The sequence below is a fragment of the Manis pentadactyla genome, chromosome 10 (genome assembly GCF_030020395.1).
Source record: "Manis pentadactyla isolate mManPen7 chromosome 10, mManPen7.hap1, whole genome shotgun sequence".
In the NCBI taxonomy this organism is placed as follows: domain Eukaryota; kingdom Metazoa; phylum Chordata; class Mammalia; order Pholidota; family Manidae; genus Manis; species Manis pentadactyla.
In genome coordinates, this window is record NC_080028.1 from 98,794,804 (window position 1) to 98,813,589 (window position 18,786).

Genomic DNA, 18,786 nt, shown 5'->3' on the forward strand with positions numbered 1-18,786 from the left:
GGCCTGGGGGCTGGCGGTGGTCGGCTGGCCCACTTCGCTCGGGAGCGCGCGCACCAAGCTAGCCTCAGCGGCTCGGGGCGGAGTTACTTTCACAGGACCCCGGATGTGGGCGGGCACGCGACCACGCCACGATCCCCAGGCCGGCGGTGATGCGGTCTCCGCAGCCAATCGCGTGCGCCCGGCCCTCGCGTCACGGCGAGGCCGACCAACAGCGTGGGCCCAGCTGCCGCTTCCTGGCCGCTCTCTGGACACGGGGGCAGGGCTGGCCCGCGCCCCTGCCCGCGGAGGAGCAGTCGCCGCTACCCCGCCCGCCGGTGCCCGCGGGGTGAGTGAAGCGGCTGCTCGGGGGTGGGGGTGGGGGTGGGGGCGGCGGAGAGCAGCGGCGCCTAATCCTGCGGCCGCGTTTGTCCTGCACTTGCCAACAGCGGGGAGGGAGGCGCGCTGCTCGCGCGCCCTCCTGCCTCCGGGGCAGGGCGCCACCCCCGGGACCCCGGAACGCCGCTGCCGGTGACCCCAGCCCAGCCCTTGCGGCGGAGTGCTTTGGGAAGCGGGTTGCTGGAGCGTGGCGGGTGTAGAGGATCGAGCTGCAAGGAGCCAGTCAGTTTCTCCTGGGCGGAGGCGGGAGCAAAATCTCCTTGTCGGGGGATTAGCGCGAGCAGATGGTCAGGGCCCGGCGCGCCGCCCGCGCCCTTTGCAGTCAGGACAGGGGGCCCGCCTGTCGCCGTGCACGGAACCGAAACGAAACCAGGCTGACTGTCCCGCGATGAACAGGGCTTGGGGGTGCGGTATGCATCTTCAGAGTTGCTAGCTCAGGGCACTCACTGCCTGCGCGGTGCAGCCGGACGGGCCTGGCTCTTAAGGAAGGACTCAACCAGCATGCACATCTGCTTTCTCCCGCCTCTTTGGACCCTGATGTCGCCTCAACAGCCCCTACAATTGGCAGGCAGTATGCCACCTGGGTAGCCAGAGCTTTCTGTTTGCGCAGGGGGAGGGAGTGACAGCACGTCAGAGATAAGCCAGCAGAACCCTTTCAGGAAGGAGGAGTCCGCAGGCCGACTGGGAAGTAAATGCTTTCATTCTCCTTTGGGACTGGGCCCCCCCTGTACTACACTCTCATGCCACTCTTGCTGCCACCTTCATTTGGGGACCTCTTGATCACTGAAAGGATCTCCTAATAAACCTGTGCAGGAAGGCAGATGGCTCCGAGGGTGGTGAGCAGGCCTTGTTGGCTTGGAATGACTCAAGGTCCAACTGGAATTCACGGTGCAGAAGTTAGTGAGTCAGAGGTTGCTTTCTTGGAAGGTGTTCCCTCCATCCCTTCACCCCCACAAAACAAAGGAAATCTCAGGATTCCAGAATCATGGGACTTAATGCTCCAACTTCCCTTTTAAGAGTCCTCTGACCCCGTGACCCTGGAGAGGTCACTTCACAGCCAGGAAGTGGCATGGGAGGAGTTGGGGCGGCATCCTGGCAGAGGTGGAAAGGAGGTGCAGCTGACCAAGAATGTTCACCAGGTGTCACATCTTCAGCTGGGAAATGACAGGTGGCCAGGTCTCTACTCTGAAGAATGTTTGCAAAGATACTCTCCCAACCCCATACATTCTCTGCAGAAAATTCTGTCGTTAGCTGCCCAGAACGTTCAATTATGTCTGTGTGGCAATTACTGTGTAGTCATTTCTCTAAAGGAAAGTATCAAACTCAAGTCAAAGTCCTTATTCCCTGAGCTTGAGGTTTACCTGCAGACAGCCTGACTTAACTGGTTACTTATACAGGAACTGTGAACTGAGGGGCATTTTCAAAGACTGGATTTATGTTAAAATGGCACTATATAGGAACCAACATTCCTGCTCCTGCCCCCCAACACACAAACCTTACTTTATTCCCCAACAATTCAGAATGAGGATATTCAAACATGCAGCCAAATTGAAAGAGTTATACAGTGAACACACGCATACATTACCCACTGCTTAGATTCTGCTATTGACATTTTACAATATTTGCTTTATCACACACCTGTCCATCTATTAGGGCCTGACTTCTAACCTTAACTAATTGATGTCATTTGCTTCTCTGGAGCAGCATTTCCATCTCAGCTCAGGTAGGCAGCAGTGTGGTGGATAGGATGTAATGGCAGTATTTGTAAGCTTTGGTGCTGTGTGCAGGGCACGGTTAGGTGCTGAGGAAATGAAGACTCAGGCTGAACAAATAAGGGAGTTGACTTTTTTTTGTTCTGAGATATAGAAGGTAAGTGGTAGTTTGCAGTAACAATTACCCAGTAATAATATGACATTGATAACACCCCTTGAGGTCTTGCCGGGTACCGAGCATTGTTTATTGTCAGTTCTGTGCCTGTATTATCTCACTTAATTCTCAAAACGACTAAGGAGATTACGATTCCTTTCTAGCCTTTACAGGTTTGAGGAATCGGGACCCAGAGCAGTTAGTTACTGGCTTTTGGTGGTGCCAGAAAGTGATGAGGCCAGGATCCAAATTCCAACAGTCTGGGGCTGGGTGGCCCTGGGCACTGAGTCACAGTGTAGCTGCCAGAGGCAGGCGGTGGACCCCAGGCCTGACCAGGCAGGAGTAAGGGGGTTTCCGGGGTGGCCACAGCTCTTCCAGTGACTCTGGCTCAGGCCCTGGATGCCAATGCCAGTTTCTGAATGGCTCTGGAAGGCTGGGGTTCTGGCTTCTCATGTGTTGAACAGGCCCTGGTGCCCATGTAGGTCAAGGTTGTGCGCAGACCCCCTGGGGCTTGCTCCATTCTGCTGGTCACCTCCCTCCTTTCACTTCCTTTCTCCCTTTTTCTTGTCCACTTGGTCATTTCCGTTCCAGCCCATGCTTGCTCTCCATGGTGTTTGTAAGACATGCTTTGTTCTAAGGAGCTCACTTGCCCATGGCACATGCCCTGTTGCAGACGCATTCCAGCCAGGTCCTCATTCCAGCAGCCGTGCTTTATGAAGCGCAGAAGCAGAGCAGCCTGGCCCAGCCTTGCGGCGCCCAGACTCCATCTGTCTCCTGGTAGCTCCAGCTTCGAACCAGACTGGCTGTGTCCTTACCTTCAGTCTCTTCCCTCCATCCTGTTCCTTGGGCAGTTTTTGGTCTGGATGTGGGAATCAGACCTGTCAGGCAGAGCCTCTCACTGTGATCCCCCTGCCACCCACACCCAGCCAATCTGTTTTGCTGCCACGGGTCCGGCTGTGTGGCCCTGCCATGGTGGGAAGCCTGTCCCTGCCGGGAGCCAGGGCTCCAGGAGCAGTGGTGCCGTCAGCTTTGGGCACGTGGGGGTGGCCAGTGATAAGGCTTACCCATCCCCTTGCCCACCCCACAGAGCAGAAGGGAAAAGGAGAGAGTTCAGAGTGGTACAAGGAGAGGGATGGGGAGAGAGTGGTGGACACACAAGGAGGGTGAAGACAGGCCCTCGTGCCCCTCCTCACAGCCGCAGGGCCGTGCAGGGCTCTGGCCGGGGTGCTGGGCCCATCCATGCAGGTGTCCCCACCAAACCCACAGGACTGCCGCGGCTGGCCCAGGATAAGGGAGGGGCTGCCCACCGCGGCCACAGGCCTCCCGGGGAGGCAATGGGGTGGGCATATGCTTTGAGACTAGCCAAATCTGTAACTTTTCCTTTATGATTTTGAAAAGATCTTGAAGTACAACCAAATAATAGCAGTCATTACATTTGGGGAGGTAGATACTTGAATGTTCCATTTCTGCTCTGTACATTTTTGTATCTTTCCCCAAAGAAATCCCCACCATTAAAGGGCAGGAAAGGCAGAGAATGACAAAGGGCCTCACCGGGCAGCGGGAGCTGGCGGGGATAGTGACCACCCTTTGCTGTTCTCCGCAGCCACAGCCGCCATGCCCAACTCGGTACTGTGGGCCGTCGACCTCTTCGGGCGGGTGTACACGCTGTCCACGGCAGGGCAGTACTGGGAACTCTGCAAGGACCCCCAGCTGGAGTTCAAGCGGGTCAGCGCGGCCACGCAGTGCTGCTGGGGCATCGCCTGCGACAACCAGATCTACGTGTACGTGTGCTGCAGTGACCTCCCCATCCGTCGCCGGGAGGAGGCCTATGAGAATCAGGTGGGGTCAGTTTGTGGGTGGTGGGATCGGTGGGTCTTCCAGGAGGTAGAGCCCCCAGTCCCAGGCTTCTGGCCCCCTCCCACATTCGTTTCCTTCATTTCACTTACAATCCGAATTGTGGAGGGTCCAGAGTGTTTTGGGTCCGAGACCCTGTTGTGTCCTACAAAGGCAGGCTGGCCAGGCCTGCACAATGGGGTGCTCCAGGCAGCGTCCAGGAGCCCAGGACAGGGCTGTGCCTTCCCCAGCCTGTCCCTTGGGGCCTTATGCCCTGCGGCAGGTTCTCTGTGCTTCGGGCCAGGCTGCTGTACTGGCTCCTGATGAAGAGCACAGGGGTCGCTGATCCCTGAGTTCCAGGCAGGCCCTCTGCTCACTTCCCATCCTGAGAAGTGGAGGGTCCTGCTGGCCCCAGAGAGGCCCTGCCACTGCAGGTCAGCTGCAGGCCTGAGGCCCGTCTCTGCCTCCCGGCCCCCAGCGTTGGAACCCTGTGGGTGGCTTCTGCGAGAAGCTCCTACCCAGTGACCGCTGGCCGTGGAGCGACGTGACTGGGCTCCAGCACCGGCCGCTGGACAGGGTGGCGCTGCCCTCACTGCACTGGGAGTGGGAGTCGGACTGGTACGTGGATGAGAATTTTGGAGGGGAGCCCACTGAGAAAGGGGTAGGTGAATCTGCTTCCCACCGCCATTCCCCTGTGGGGAGGGGGCACTCTGGGCTGGCCGCTCCCCCTGCTACCTTAGTGCCCATGGCATCCACCTCAACCTGTGCCTGGCTTGCTCTCCATGGTCCCTCCCACTTGTGTCTGGGCCCCAGGGTGGGAGAGTTGGTGCTTTGCTTTGGGCCGTGTCGCTGTCTTCCTCCCTCTGAGCTTCCCTGTCGCCCCCTCCCAGCTCTTTTAGTTCCTACCCTGAGAGCCTTATAGAGCCCCCTGCCCTTGCTGTGTAGGGGTGGACATATGCCATCGACTTCCCTGCCTCATACACACGAGACAAGAAGTGGAATTCTTGTGTGCGGCGCCGGAGATGGATCCGGTACAGGAGATACAAGTCCCGGGACACCTGGGCCAAGGTCTCCAGCTTGAGTGCGGCCTGGGGCGGGCAGGGCCCTTGCCCCCATCTGCCCCAGCTGTGCCCAGGGACACCATGTCCACCCTGGGACCTGGCCTGTGAATTGTCTCCTGTCCCGGGAACACCATGGCTCTGTGTGTTTCTTCCTCTGGGAGTTGGCCATGTGGGGAGTCAGGCTGAACCGTGGGCCAGCATAGCACAGACCTCGTCCTGACCCTGGTCTCCGGGCCACCCTGTCCCAGACAGGCTCAGACTGTGCATTTCTTCCCCAGACCCCTGTAGAGGCCACACTGGCTCCTGTATTGTTCCTGTGACCCAGGAAAAAACTCCCAACTCAGGGCCTAGACTGGGTTCCTGTGTGGCCTTGAATAAGAGAAAGGCCTCAGCCCTCACCAGACCTCTCTGGAGGCTTCATGCTGTTGGGTAGGGCTGCCAGGCCAGTGTTCCTGCCCCTTGGGCTGGGAACAGCCTGGACAGCAAGATGACAGCTGATGCCTCTGAGGCCTTATGCTGCAGGAGCATGTTCTGTGATCACCCATTTCTAGCTGAGGGGATGGAGTCACAGCAGTTGGGCCACTGCAAAGCACAGAGCTGAAACCTCACGTGTGCCCCTGCCTTTCATGCTCAGGGACAGAGCCCAGACTTGATGGCTGGTGGAGGGAGGACAGGGCAGAAGGGACTGAGGGCCAGGAGTCCTCTGTCCTGATGCTGTCTTCTCTGCACAGTCAGAAGGCAGCATGCTGAGAGCAGGGGTTGCGTGGGGGTGCACACACTGGCGTACCTGGGAGGGAACAGTGGCATCTATGGGTCCAGGTGCCCTCAGGTACTGACTGCCACTGTCTGGCGCCTTCATGTTTCAGATCCCTTCAAAGGATGACCCTAAGCAACTGCCCGACCCCTTCAGTGATCTCTCTGTTGGGGGGTGGGAGATCACAGATGGGCCTGTGGGCCACCTGTCCGTGTGGGCCGTATCCCTGCAGGGAGAGGTAAGGCCTGGGGGGTGGCTGCGGGAAGCCAGCCGCAGGAGGAGTGGGTAGGAGAGAAGCTGGCCTTCAGTGTCCTCCCAGAGATGCAGGAAGGAGGAACCTGCTCCTGAGACCTTCTCCGGGCCTCCTGCAGCTGGGGCTGCCCTGAGCCAGCAGCATGTTACGGGGTCCCCACATCTCTTCCTCCTGTGAATCCTGTCCTTTGGGCCCACTGGGTCCTGTCCTTCCCTTGAGCCCCTGGGGCACTCACTGATCAGGGCCTACCCTGGGCTCTGCTGCCATCACTGTCGCCTCCTCAGACAGATTCTGAGCCCCCTCCTGCTCCCTGCAGTGCTCCAGTATATTGCGGTGGGTGGATGGGTGTTTAGCAAGGAGAGGACATCCTTCTCTCAGGTGTTTGTGAACTAAGCAAAGGAATAAAACCAACCCCAGCCAGGGCAGCAGTGACATGATGGTCCTGCGTGTGGGTGAGCCAGCGCTTGTCATAGTTTTAGAGCACACTTTGCGACTGTGCAGTCCCCTACCACACACCGACCAGAGGTCTCCAGTTGGCTTCAGAACAGCCACAGCAGGTTTTTAGCAGGCTCACCTCTGGGGTCCTATCTGACCTGGGCTTAGGCCCACCCCCAGGTGTTTGTGTTGAGCCATGCTGAAGGGTGGTGGGGAGCTGGCCAGGGACAGAGCCTCCATTGGGGCACAGACAAGGGCGGACGGGGCACGAGAACTGTTGTCACCATGTGCCCCCATAAGCCTGCTTCGCCTGTGCCAGTCTTGTGGCCCCTGAACTGTGTGACCAGGACCTTGAGCTCCAGGGGCAGCTGGGGAGGCAAATAGGCCCCCAGATCCAACAGGGAGACCGCCAGGCCTGGTTCTGCAGCGCAGGCTGTAGGGTGAGGTGACGGCATGGGGAGGCTCTGGTCCCCTGTGTGGAGACAGCTTCTGGGACGGGGTCCCGGCCCTCCCATCCATGGAGCAGGTGCAGCCCCCTCCAGATGAAGTGACCTAACAGTTTGGGCAATATAAGTGGGTGGCTCAGTCTTAAATATTTTTTTTGCCCGCTCTCTTCAGGTTAAAGAGAAAAAGAAGTGGGCATTATAGACATTCGTAGGGGGTTAATGGGTGTTTTCCAGTTCCCACCAAGGACAAGGGCCTCCCCTAGCGATGGTGTCCTGGGAATGTGCCGCCACTAGGGGGCGCCGGACACCGGGCTGGGGCTGGAGTTCTCACCGGGGAAGCCGTTCTCACCCGCACATGATCAGAAATCTGTCCCCCGGGTCCGCCAAAATCCCGGTCCCGTTTTTTAGAAGGGTGGGGCTGGGTCATATAATCTGGTGCGAAGATCCGGACTGCCAGGGAACCCTGGTACCCGGGCCCCCGGGCGCTCCCCACTGGCCTGACCCCACCTGACCCTCTCTACGGGTTTCTCTCGCCACCAGGTGTGGTACAGAGAGGATGTCAACCATCCGAACCCCGAAGGCTCATCGTGGTCCCTTGTGGACACCCCGGGGGAGGCTGTCCAGATCAGCTGTGGGCCCCACGACTTCCTGTGGGTGACGCTCTGGGAGGGGCAGGCCTTGGTCCGGGAAGGAATCAACAGAAGCAACCCCAAAGGTGGGCAGCCCTACCCCTGTGCCCCAAGACGCGAGGGCGCCGGCTCCTCCCCAGCACCCCCTGATGCGGCCGCCGGCGCTCTCTCCTGGGGCTCGGCAGGAAGCCGCTGGTCCGCCGTGGAGCCTCCCTCGTCTGAGAACGCGATCCTGCACGTGTCCGTGGGGGTTGGTGTGGTCTGGGCCGTCACCAAGGACCGGAAAGTAAGACGGGGTCGCTGGCGTCTGGGTGCGAGGGCTCCGTGGAAGGTGGAGGGTTGTGAAACCGGCCGCAGCCCGGCCCCGCGCATGTTCTGTTGTTGACGTGGGTGACCTGCAGGATTTGGTGCCTGCAGAGCAGCCTGGGCCAAGTAGGACCCACTGCGTTTACCCCGCCATAGGCCCCAACATTTCAGATCATTGGAAGCAGGGGCCCTCAGCAGACTGGGTGCTTCCCGTCGTCATGTCCGTGCTTGTCATTTTTACTTGATAAGAGGCAAGTCCAGTACAGTAAGTGGACTTCAAGATGCTCCTGGGATCTCTTCCTAAACCCAAGTCTGTACCCAGTGCTGAAGGGCCCTGAGCCCTAGGCCACACCCCAGCTTGAGAAACAGGTTGACACTCCCCCCCGTGAGCCCCCAAGCACCCCACTTCCCAGAGACCATGGCCTCTAAGCCCCTCTCAGAGCAACAGAAATAAATGAGCAGGACATAGGAATTATATGAGCAGTTGGCTCGGTCTTCAAATATTTGTGCAGGTTTTCTTTTGGGGAAGGAATGTTTTAGATGTTCTAGAAATTTTTATGAAAGGATTTGAGGGTTTTCTCATTTAACTGTCACCCCCTCATCGCCACCCCACCTTGGGAATTGTGGTTAAATGTGTGTGCTCATGACACACAACCCTATAGTGGGGCTGAGAGCTGAACGCGCCCTCCCCAGGCGCCCACCCAGCATGGGCACTGGCAGTTGTGGGGAGCATATCGGGCCCTGGTTGGTGTGGGGGGGAGGCAGTGTGACTGCCAGGGGAGCTGTGGAGCCACAGATGGGCTTGAGGACATTTGGATTGTTTAACATGCTGACAAGAATAAAATTAGGCTTAAAGACACTATTTCATAAAGCACTAAGAATAGGCCCTAATATATTGTAATAATGAGTTTAGAAAAGTGATTTTTTAAAAATAACATCTTTAAAGCCATTAGTTTACGTAGAGGCAAACGGGGTAGGACAAAGTGGCCTTTTTTAAGTGTCAGGGTCAATGCGGGTGGGACATCACTGGTCAGGCTCAAAGCACAGCGTCTGGATTCGAGATGCAGTAGTATATCTGTGACACCCCACAAGACATCCCTCCTCCAGTTCTACTGTGCAGTGAAACAGGCAACATCTGCTGCCACTGCCTGGTGCCAAGAGGCTCTGAACTGGCAGAGAGAAGAAGGTTCTAGAAAGATGCAGGCAGCTTGTCTCCTGGAGGGGTAACACCCTCAGCCAGAGAATGGATAGGAACCTGGGACAGAGGGCCGCCGACAGGTGACCCTCAGCCCTGGGGGCCAGTGCCAGGCCCAGAGGGAGGTACAGCAGGGTGTGGGGAAGAGGGACACCAAGAGGTCTCCTTTTTAAATGATGTATGAACGTAAGGATCAAGTTCTTACTTGTCCTGAGCCTTCAAAAAGCCCTTCTATGTCAGTGGCCCTCCAGGAGCACTTTGTTTCTCACTTTCCCAGGTATGGTTCCGGAGAGGCGTCAACTCTCACAATCCTTGTGGCACTGGCTGGATCGAGATGGTTGGAGAGATGATGATGGTGAGCGTGGGGCTGAATGACCAGGTGAGCATGCAGTTCTGAGCCTCAGCTTGTGGGCCAAGTGGGCAGCTCGTGAGCAGCAGGGAGCAGAACAGGGGCTCCTGACACTTTCTCAGAGGCAGGGCAGGGCCCAGCACCCAGTGCACGCACGCTCCCAGCTTGCGAGGGCCTAGGGGCTGGCTTCACCAGAGTCCCAGAGCCCTGCCTGTCCCAGTTACTCCCACAAAGACCTCAGAGCAGTGGCATGAGCAGGGGTCTCGGGGAGGGACACACATCCCAGAGGCTAGGAAGGTTTTGTTTGAGAAATTTTTGGCCAAAGTCAGATCAGCAAGCAAGGGTGATGGACCTTTCCAACTCTGCAGAGGCAGCGTCTCTTACATGTGCCTCTGTAGCACGTGCACCGCAGCCTCCTCACAGAGGAGGTTTGGTTACTTTAAGAGTCAAGGTGTGAAGGTGACACCTTTCCTGCTGTGCTGGTGCCTCTGAAGATGCTGGCCTTCCCTGTGCCTGCCTCCTGCATCCCACTGGCCCTGGCAGCTGGGCATGCAGTGGTCCAGGAGAGATAGGGCTGCTGGTGCACATGGGGGTCAGCCTGCCACAGCCAAGTGACATGGCCCTAGGGCGACGGCTCTGCCAGCCCTTCGGGCACACCCCCCAGCCTGCTCCCTCTGTCCCCTGGGCCCTTCAGCTGCCTGGTACACCCTCCTTCCTCAGCCCCCACGGGCAGAGGGAAGGACTGCTGCCCTGCCACCTTTCCCGTAGAAAACGGCTCACCTGGGGAGCATCTTCCTTCCCCCCTAGAGGCCACATGAAAGACCAGGACATGGGTGGCCTTCATGTCCCAGCACAGTACCCACCACTTCTGGACTCTGTCACCCCAGAGCCCCAGATCTGCCTGAGGCCAGAGTCAGGATGGCATCCCTGTTTCTCCGGAGCTTGGTGCTCCCAACCCCCACAAACAGCCCCTTCTGGGCTCTGCTTCCTGCTTTTGACTTGTGTACCCACTTCACATCCATCCCAGGACCTTCCCAGCTCTGACACACAGGTGTATACCTGCACCCTGTTGCATGTCTCCAGCTTTGGGGTGCTCTCCCCTACCCCGTCCTGCCCCCACACACCCAAAAAGAAAGGGAGCCTCCCACTCAGCAGACTCTCTCTGTGCCAGGTCTGGGGCATTGGCTGTGAGGACCGGGCCGTGTACTTCCGTCAGGGCGTCACCCCGAGCGAGCTCAGTGGGAAGACATGGAGGGCCATCATCGCCAGCCGGGAGTGTGACCGGTCACACTCCGGCAGCTCGTCGAGCCTCCTCAGGTGATCTGGGGATGGCAGGGCAAGGGGCAGTAGGCTCGGGAAGGCTGCCGGAGGCCTGGGTGGGCAGGGTCCGGAGGAGAATCTCAGCGGGGCACTGGGCCTCATCCCTGGCAGGAGAAAAACTAGGCTCTGACCCTTAGGAACTGTGGCCCGTGGGGCCTCCCCACTTCCCGTGCCTGGCATCCTGGCTCCACCCGAGGCTGGCCCGCAGGAACAGGCAACGGGAGGTGGGAGGTGACAGGTGAGCGAGGCTGGGAAGTCTGTCCATGTTGGAGCCAGGTGTGTCCGCAAACAGGGCTGGCCCATTGGTTGTGAGGTCTCAGGTTTGGGAGAGGAGAGGCGTCTTTGTGGGATGGCTGCTCGGGGCCCTCTGTCAAAGGATAGCAAGGAAGGAGGCGCAGGTCTATGGTCTAGAGCAGGGCCTTCAAACTTGGTCGGGCCCCAGAAGCAGCCGGAGGGCTTGTTCCCACACAGCTTCCCAGGCGTGGAGCTTCCGTTTCAGTAGATCTGGGCGGGCCCTGAGCTTCTGCATATCCTGCGAGGTCCCAGCTCTGCCCACCAGCGGTCAGAGTGCAGACAGGCGACTCAGCGTCTCAGCTGGGGACGCCCCAGCCCTACACACGGCGTGCCGGTGGTCCTTACCCGCCAGGCCGGTTGTGAGGCTCATGGGTCCTTGGTACAGTGCTGGCCACGTTCCTGTCTGCAGCTTGGGCCCTCCCCAGGCCCTGGTGGACACCCGTTTGCTCCCCCAGCTTGGTGGGCATCCCTACCACACCATCAGCCCAGAGGGCTGGGAGCCCGCTGGCTGGTGTTTGCTCACGTTTACCTGAGGATTTACGCCCCTCAGCTGATCATTCTCAGACTGCACAGCACATCGGGATCAGCTGAGGAGCTTCTGATCAACTGGTGCCGAATCTTCCTCACCTTGGATTTGGCAATGGCTTCTCTGGATGACATCAAAAGCACAGGAAACAAAAGGAAAAATAGAGACATTGGACTTCATCAAAATGAAAACCTTTTGTGCATCAAAGGACACCCTCAAGAAAATGAAAATACAAGAATGGAAGAAAAGAATTGTAAATTACTTGGCAAGGGTCAAGTGTCTAGAATTTGTAAAGAACTTTTCCTCGGCAACAAAAAGGCACACAAGTCCATTGAAAAAGGGCAAAGGACTTGCATAGACTTTCCTCCAGAGCAGTTATGGGAATGGCCAGCACACACGACAGACGCTCAGCACTGGTCGCCGGGAAATGCAAATCAAACTGGGACCCCTTTCATCAAAAAGAAAGACAACACATGTTGACAAGATGTGAAGAAATAAGATCTGTGTACATTGCTGGTGAGAATATAAAACGGTGCAACCACTTTGGAAACCAGCCTGCCAGTTCCTCTGGAAGTTAAAGTTACCCTAGGACCCAGCAGTTTCACCCCTATATATACCCAGAAAAACTGAAAACAAATGTTTAAACGAAAATCTGTACATGAATGTTTGCAGAAGCATAATTCACAACAGCCAGAAGGTAGGAACAACTCACATGTCCATTGATGGATGAACAGATAAATAAAACATATAGCCATACAACAAAATATTATACAGCAATAAAAAGGAATGAAGTGGTGATACACACTACAGCATGGATGAGCCTGGCGTCATACTGAGTGAAAGAAGCCAGTTGTAAAAGGTGACATGTTTGATGCCGTTCCTATGAAGTGTCCAGAATAGGCAAATCCACAGAGACAGAAAGCTGACTGGTGTTTGTCAGGAGGCTGGTGGGAAGAGGATGGAGAGTGAGTGGGGCAGGGTTTCCATTTTGGGTGGTGAGAAAGTTCTGGAAGTAGGTAGTGGAGATGGTTGTACAGCATTGTGGGTGTATCTGAGGCCACTGCATTGTATGGTATGAAATGGTAGATTTTATATCATAACTTGTACCATAATAAGAAAGTAATACTGCCAGATCTCCCCCCCACCCCCAGATACATTGACCTGATTGGTCTGGGACGTGGTCTGGGTATCCCGCTCCCTGGGAAGCAGGGGTTCCCACATGCTGCAGAGAAGCTGTGACTGCCGGGAGGTGCAGGCCGCCGGCGGTGGAGTGCATGAGCCCGGCCTGCCCCCCGCAGCGCCCAAGGGAGTTATGGGTCTGCCCCTCCCGTCTCCAGTGCTGGCTGCTTCTTCGGTGAAGAGGTGAGGGGCAGTGGTGAGTCCAGTGTGCCCGGTGACATGGATGCCTCCTCGGAAGCTGAGAGACCAGGGCCTGGCCCGCCTGACCCTGCCAAGTCTTTGGACAGTCCCAGGAACTCCAAGGCTTGCTTAGCCTTGGGCCCAGACACCCCCAGGACTGCAGAATGTGCCCTGGGGGTCGTCCACCCAGCCACCAAGACCCTCAGGCCTGAGCTTCACCCTGGCCTGGCCTCCACCCCAGCCGAGCTGCCCTGGACCAATATTGACCTGAAGGAGCCCAAGAAAGTGCCTGGCCCCTTGGCGGCTGGCTTTCCTGAGAGCACAGGCCTCTCCTCGCTGGCACTGCTCCCGCTGGGCTTGGAGGAGGCCTACAGTGTCGACGGCCACCCACCGTGGGCCTGGGTGTCAGGAGGAGGCTGTGCCGTGGAGGCCCACACTGCGCTCAAGTGGTTCACCGTCCAGTCGGGTAAGGGCGGGTGTCCGGGGCCCAGTGCTCCTGGGGGAGGGGAGCGGGCCCGCTGTCTGGCCTGAGCCCCTGCCTCTGCTCAGCCTTCTGTCTGTCATCTTCTGGGACCAGCAGGAGCTGTGGGAAGGAAGGGCTGTGGCGGGACGGCCCTGCCCCTCCCGTCTCCTCTTGTCCTGGCCGTGGAGGCTGTTTCCCAGGCTGAGCTTCCATCAGGGTGAATGTGCAGGGAGGGGCCAGGGCATCTCACAGAGTTAACAGCTTTCTAACAGCAAAGGGCTGATTTACACAAAAGAGCCTGGCTTGCAGTCCAGCTGTGGGTGGGCAGGCCCGGCCCTGAGGCTCTGTCCCCCTGCAGGCCTGTCCCCCTCGCTGCAGACGCTCTCCTTGTCCATCACGCCGGCCCAGACTGCCACTTGGAGGAAGCAGATCTTCCAGCAGCTCACGGAGAGGACCAAGCGGGAGCTGGAGAACTTCCAACACTACGAGCAGGCCGTGGAGCAGGTGGGCGCCCCATGCGCCTGTTCTCACAGGCATTTGAGTGCCTCCTGTATGCCCTGGGGCAAGAAGCAGGTGGCTGCATGCACCCCTCTGTCCACTTGTCTATGGTGCAAAGCCAACCCTTCCAGGCCGTTGTGGAGCGCATCTCTTTATTCACCTGCCTTAAGAACTCTGTTCGGGCCCCACTGGGCCAGGAACCCAGACAGCAAAGCAGCCTCAGCAGGAGGTGTGAAGTGGGGGCCCATGTCGCCCTCTCTCCACTGGAGGGCACCCAGGTGCCAGACGGCAGGGCACTTTACTGAGACGATTGAGGATGGGGTTGAGGGGGTCCCAGACCCCCTCAGGCTGAGCCCCACCCCTGGAGGGCCACAGGCTGGGAGACAAGTCACATGAAACGTGGCCAGTTTTGTTGGGAGGACCTGGCCACGTCTCGGCTGGGGGCACAGAGGCATCTCCTGGGCCTCCGGAGACAGGCAGGCCGAGTGTGGTTTCCTGCTCTGCTGCTGGCCCACTCTGTGACGGGGGGCAGGGCACAGAACTCAACTGAGCCTCGGTTTCCCCATCCAGAGTACAGGGTAGCAGTGCTGGTCCCGTGGGCTGTTTGAGAGTCAGGAGGTCGCCCATAAGTGGCCCTGGCTCTGCGCCTGGCACCTTTCGGGGGTCTGATAGCTTTACTTCTGCTGCTGGGTGAACTGGGGGAGCTGGGTGCCTGGGACTGGGTGCACCCAGGGCAGAATCGGGGGCCTCGGGGCCTGCCTGACGTGTCCCCACTGCCCCCGGGGCTGTGCCACAGTCTGTGTGGGTGAAGACAGGGACCCTGCAGTGGTGGTGCGACTGGAAGCCCCACAAGTGGGTGGATGTCCACGTGGCCCTGGAGCAGTTCACGGGACATGACGGGGTTCGGGACAGCATCTTCTTCATCTACTATGTGGTCCATGAGGAGAAGAAGGTGTGGTGGGTGCCCAGGGGACGGGGTGCAGAGGGACACCAGACCTGAGGTGCAGAGCCCAGGACCTGTGTGGCATCCACAAGGTGCTGGCCTGTAGTGACCGCAGTCTGGTCTGTGGAATCGGGGGTGACCCAGGCTATCTCGGTCCGCCCACCATGGCAGGGCCTCTGCACAGAGGCCTGCTGTGCCCCCAGCCCTGCGGGTCCACTCTGCCCGGGGACAGCCCTGCCTCTGTACACAGTACATCCACGTGTTCCTCAATGAGGTGACGGTGCTGGTCCCCGTGCTCAATGAGGCCAAGCACTCCTTTGCCCTCTACACCCCCGAGAGAACCCGGCAGAGGTGGCCTGTGCGTCTGGCTGCCACCACCGAGCAGGACATGAACGACTGGGTGAGTGGGTGGTGGTCCCTACGGGACAGGCGGGGGTCAAGGGTCAGCTGTCTCGGGCTGGCTGGCCTCAGCCTGCCACCGCCCCCGTTCCCGGCATGATTGGCTGTCTCCCTGTGCCAGCTCGCTCTGCTCAGCCTGTCCTGCTGTGAGAACCGGAGGGTGCATGGCCGCCCCTCCCCACAGGCCATCTGGTCCGTCACCTGCAAGGGGGACATCTTCGTGAGTGAGCCCAGTCTGGACCTGGAGGCCCCTGAGCACCCGCTGCCCTGTGACCAGATGTGAGTCAGCCGTGCCCCACTTGGGCCTCCTGACCTGAGCGAGCAGCGGGGGCTGGGGCTCCAGGAGGGCAGCCTCACTTCCTCACTTCCCACCGGCCAGCCGTGGGCAGGACTGGGCTTGGAGCTGGTCAGCCCCTTTGAGCCACCACCGTGTGTCAGGGTGCGAGCTGGGCATGGCTTTTTGGGTGGGATCTAAAGCCAGGAGATAAAATGAGACCACCCACAGTGAGCAGTGTGAGCACGGGGGGATTTCTGGGCCGGCTGGCGTTTCTGATGAAGCAGAGGGGGACCCACCAGGGGACGCGGGGCTACCCCCAGAAGGTCCCCAGAGCCTGCGAGAACCAGGGGATGTGGTGGACACCAGGGGGCCTGCCCAGGAGGGGTGAGTGGGTGTGTCTGTCGCCCTTGGCGCATCTGCTCTTGGTGGCCCTGTGGGCCTGGAGCCCAGGCCAGCGAGTCAGACCACCTCCGGTGATGGTGGCAGGGCCTGGCCCAGGAGGGTGACCCAGGTCACAGCTGCACCCTGTGCCCTGCCTGCCAGGGGGCCATGCTGTCACCGTGCGGCCTTTTGATGACATCCTTTCTGTCTGCTGGCCCACAGTGTGGCTCATCCAGCAGATGAGTAACCTCTCTGCGGGTCAGGCCTGTTCCAAACCCCAGCGGCGGTGTGAAACGGGGGCTGCTGGCTTTGCCCCAACCCCTGCCCCAAGTCTCCTATGCAGACTCCCAGCCCCCTGGTTGATACCAGGGGTGTGGGAAGCCAAGCAGGTCCCATCATCCTTCATAAAGTCTATCATTTGGGACCAAAGACGAGTGAGGTGGCCATCCGTGGGAGGCTGGGGCACTGGCAGCATAGGCCGGAAAGCCCCGTGGGGACGCGCTTCTCCCACCTTCTCCCCACACTCCAGGTTCTGGCGGCAGATGGGAGGCCACTTGCGGGTGGTGGAGGCCAACGGCCGGGGCGTGGTGTGGGGCATCGGCTACGACCACACGGCCTGGGTGTACACTGGCGGCTACGGTGGAGGCTGCTTCCAAGGTGAGGGTGAGGGTGAGGGTGAGGGTGAGGGTGAGGGTGAGGGTGGCCCGCCCACTGAGGGTGGTAGGACCAGCTCCCCGAGCCCTGCCCACGGCCTTCCTGGGCCATTCCCTCCTCTAATCCCGTCCGACTTGCCCTGCCCCACACCGGAGCTGCTGTCCCAGTGTTGACACTTAGCTGACAGCAAGCTGACGGGTGACCTTCACCACTGCCAGCCTCTGCAGAGGACGGTCCCTGGGCCAACTCATGAGGCCTTGCCTCTGACATGCCTTTCTGGGTACCCACAGCTGGGCCAGAGGCCTTGAAGTTTCTAGAAGAGCACCTATGAGGGCTTCCCTGTGTCCAAGCACTCATTTCACAGACAAGGCCTCAGGGCACACTGGGGCCACCCAGGACCTGGGTCTCCTGATCCACAGGCCTGAACACTAGCCCCTCATCAGGTGGGTCATGCCTTAGGGAATGAGAGCTTGCCGAACCCCTATGGGCTCCCCAAGTTCTGGGAGGCAGAAACAAACACAAACAGAAAGCCCCATGCCAGAGCCCACACCCCACGGGGGGGGGGGGACAGCTAACCCTGTAGAACTGTGTATGGTCCACTAAGACCGCAGAAACACATCTGTGCAAGCTTAATAGCTTCCCCCCGTGAGGCAGCAATGACCTTTGTCCCCATTTTACAAATGAAGAAATTGGGGCTCATTGGGGTTCTGTGAGCATTCCTAGAGGGTCAGCTGGTCGGGCCTCACACCTGCCTAGTACCAAGTGCCTAGGACGGCTGGAGTGCAGCCACGAGCAGGTGAGGCAGAGGGGCTGGAGGTGGTGTGCATGGGAGATTTACTGCTTCTCATCCGGGTTGTGCAACCCCAGGATAATCAGAGAAACCCAGGCCAGGCCAGCCCCTGCAAGATAAGCTCAGCAGGCCCGTGAACACCCCCCCGCTGCCCCCACCCACTCTCCAGCCCCAGCTCCTGCCATGCTCTGCTCTGTGGCCTCAGTGCTTCAGAGGGAAGCCCAAGTCCCCAGGGGGCAGGCGAGGCCTGTCCCAGCAGCTGCCTGTCTCCCAGGCCTAGCCAGCAGTGCTGGTAACATCTACACACAGTCGGATGTGAAGTGTGTCTACATCTACGAGAACCAGCGCTGGAACCCCGTCACAGGCTACACCAGTAGGTGAGTGGCCGGGCCCAGCCAGCCCAGACCGCAGTCCTGGTGAGATTTGGACACCCTTGTCCCAGGGAGCCCCTTGACATGAAACTAACTGGATCTTACTGCTTACAGAGGTGTTTCTTCACTTGAATCTTTAAGTGTAATACAAATTTTAAAAACTCTCTTTATTGAGATGTACGACATAAAGTGCACAAAATATAAATGTATACACATGCACGTATGTACAGTGAGGTATGTATGCTGATCTATATATACATATCAAAACTTGGAAATGATCAATCATTGAGTTACAAATCCGACAGCAGCGTAATCATTACCCAGCCCAGGAAATAGGACAGGGCCAATCACCCCCATTCTCCTGGTGTCCCTCCTCGTCACCTCTCCCTCCTCACCAAAGGTGCCATCCTGACTTCTAACGTGAGTGTCGTTTTGCTTAATTCAAGCTACTGAGAACATCATAGCCGCCACCAAAATTATTTTAATGGATCAAACATGAGGATTTTGGACAAGGTAGTATGTTTGGGACAAAAAGGGAGCACTATAAAACTCTAGATTATATGTGGCTCTTTATTTCCTGGCCTCTCTGCATAGAAATATTTCTCATCACTCTTGTCCCAAGTTTTTGTTTCTTTTCATAAAGTTAGCAAGTGATGGATTTCTTAGCTGTTAAAACCTGCCACGAGGTGTTTGATCAGCCAGAGCAGCGGCTCGCAGGCTTCAGCCTCACTGGAGCCCTGAGTTCCGCCCCGCCCAGCCTTCTCCCTCAGTGACTCTTTCCACTGCTCCTGCTTTATACCCTTTATAATAAGACAGTAGTCTTAAGTATGGCTCTTTCCTGAGGTCTGTGAGTCCGTCTGTGAATCTGAAGAGGCAGTGGGAATCCCCGCATGTGTAGCCAGCCGGTCAGAGAGCCGTCGAACTCTTTGGTGCGGAGTGTGGGGTAGAGGTCATTGCTGCTGGTTTAATGTCCAGTGACCCATTTCTTGAGAAGACTGTCCTTCCCTTT

At 58.3% G+C, this 18,786-nt stretch overlaps 1 protein-coding gene across 5 annotated transcripts in view; it reads left to right on the forward strand.

Annotated features, from left to right (window-relative positions):
* Positions 1–18,786, forward strand: part of TECPR1 (tectonin beta-propeller repeat containing 1) — a 26,346-nt gene continuing 7,560 nt past the window's right edge. The window contains exons 1-16 of one of the 5 annotated variants that reach the window (XM_057487371.1): positions 1–325; positions 3,845–4,022; positions 4,553–4,735; positions 5,020–5,142; positions 6,002–6,127; positions 7,564–7,738; positions 7,838–7,938; positions 9,431–9,532; positions 10,674–10,819; positions 12,980–13,467; positions 13,823–13,968; positions 14,759–14,914; positions 15,156–15,305; positions 15,426–15,583; positions 16,492–16,619; positions 17,681–17,783. In XM_057487371.1, the coding sequence (XP_057343354.1) occupies positions 150–325; positions 3,845–4,022; positions 4,553–4,735; positions 5,020–5,142; positions 6,002–6,127; positions 7,564–7,738; positions 7,838–7,938; positions 9,431–9,532; positions 10,674–10,819; positions 12,980–13,467; positions 13,823–13,968; positions 14,759–14,914; positions 15,156–15,305; positions 15,426–15,583; positions 16,492–16,619; positions 17,681–17,783 (2,639 nt within the window). In that variant the 5' untranslated portion in view covers positions 1–149. Of the gene's footprint in view, positions 326–3,844; positions 4,081–4,552; positions 4,736–5,019; positions 5,143–6,001; positions 6,128–7,563; positions 7,939–9,430; positions 9,533–10,673; positions 10,820–12,979; positions 13,468–13,822; positions 13,969–14,758; positions 14,915–15,155; positions 15,306–15,425; positions 15,584–16,491; positions 16,620–17,680; positions 17,784–18,786 lie in introns of those variants that run through there. The other 4 variants (XM_057487370.1, XM_057487372.1, XM_057487373.1 and 1 more) reach the window with 4 other exon arrangements.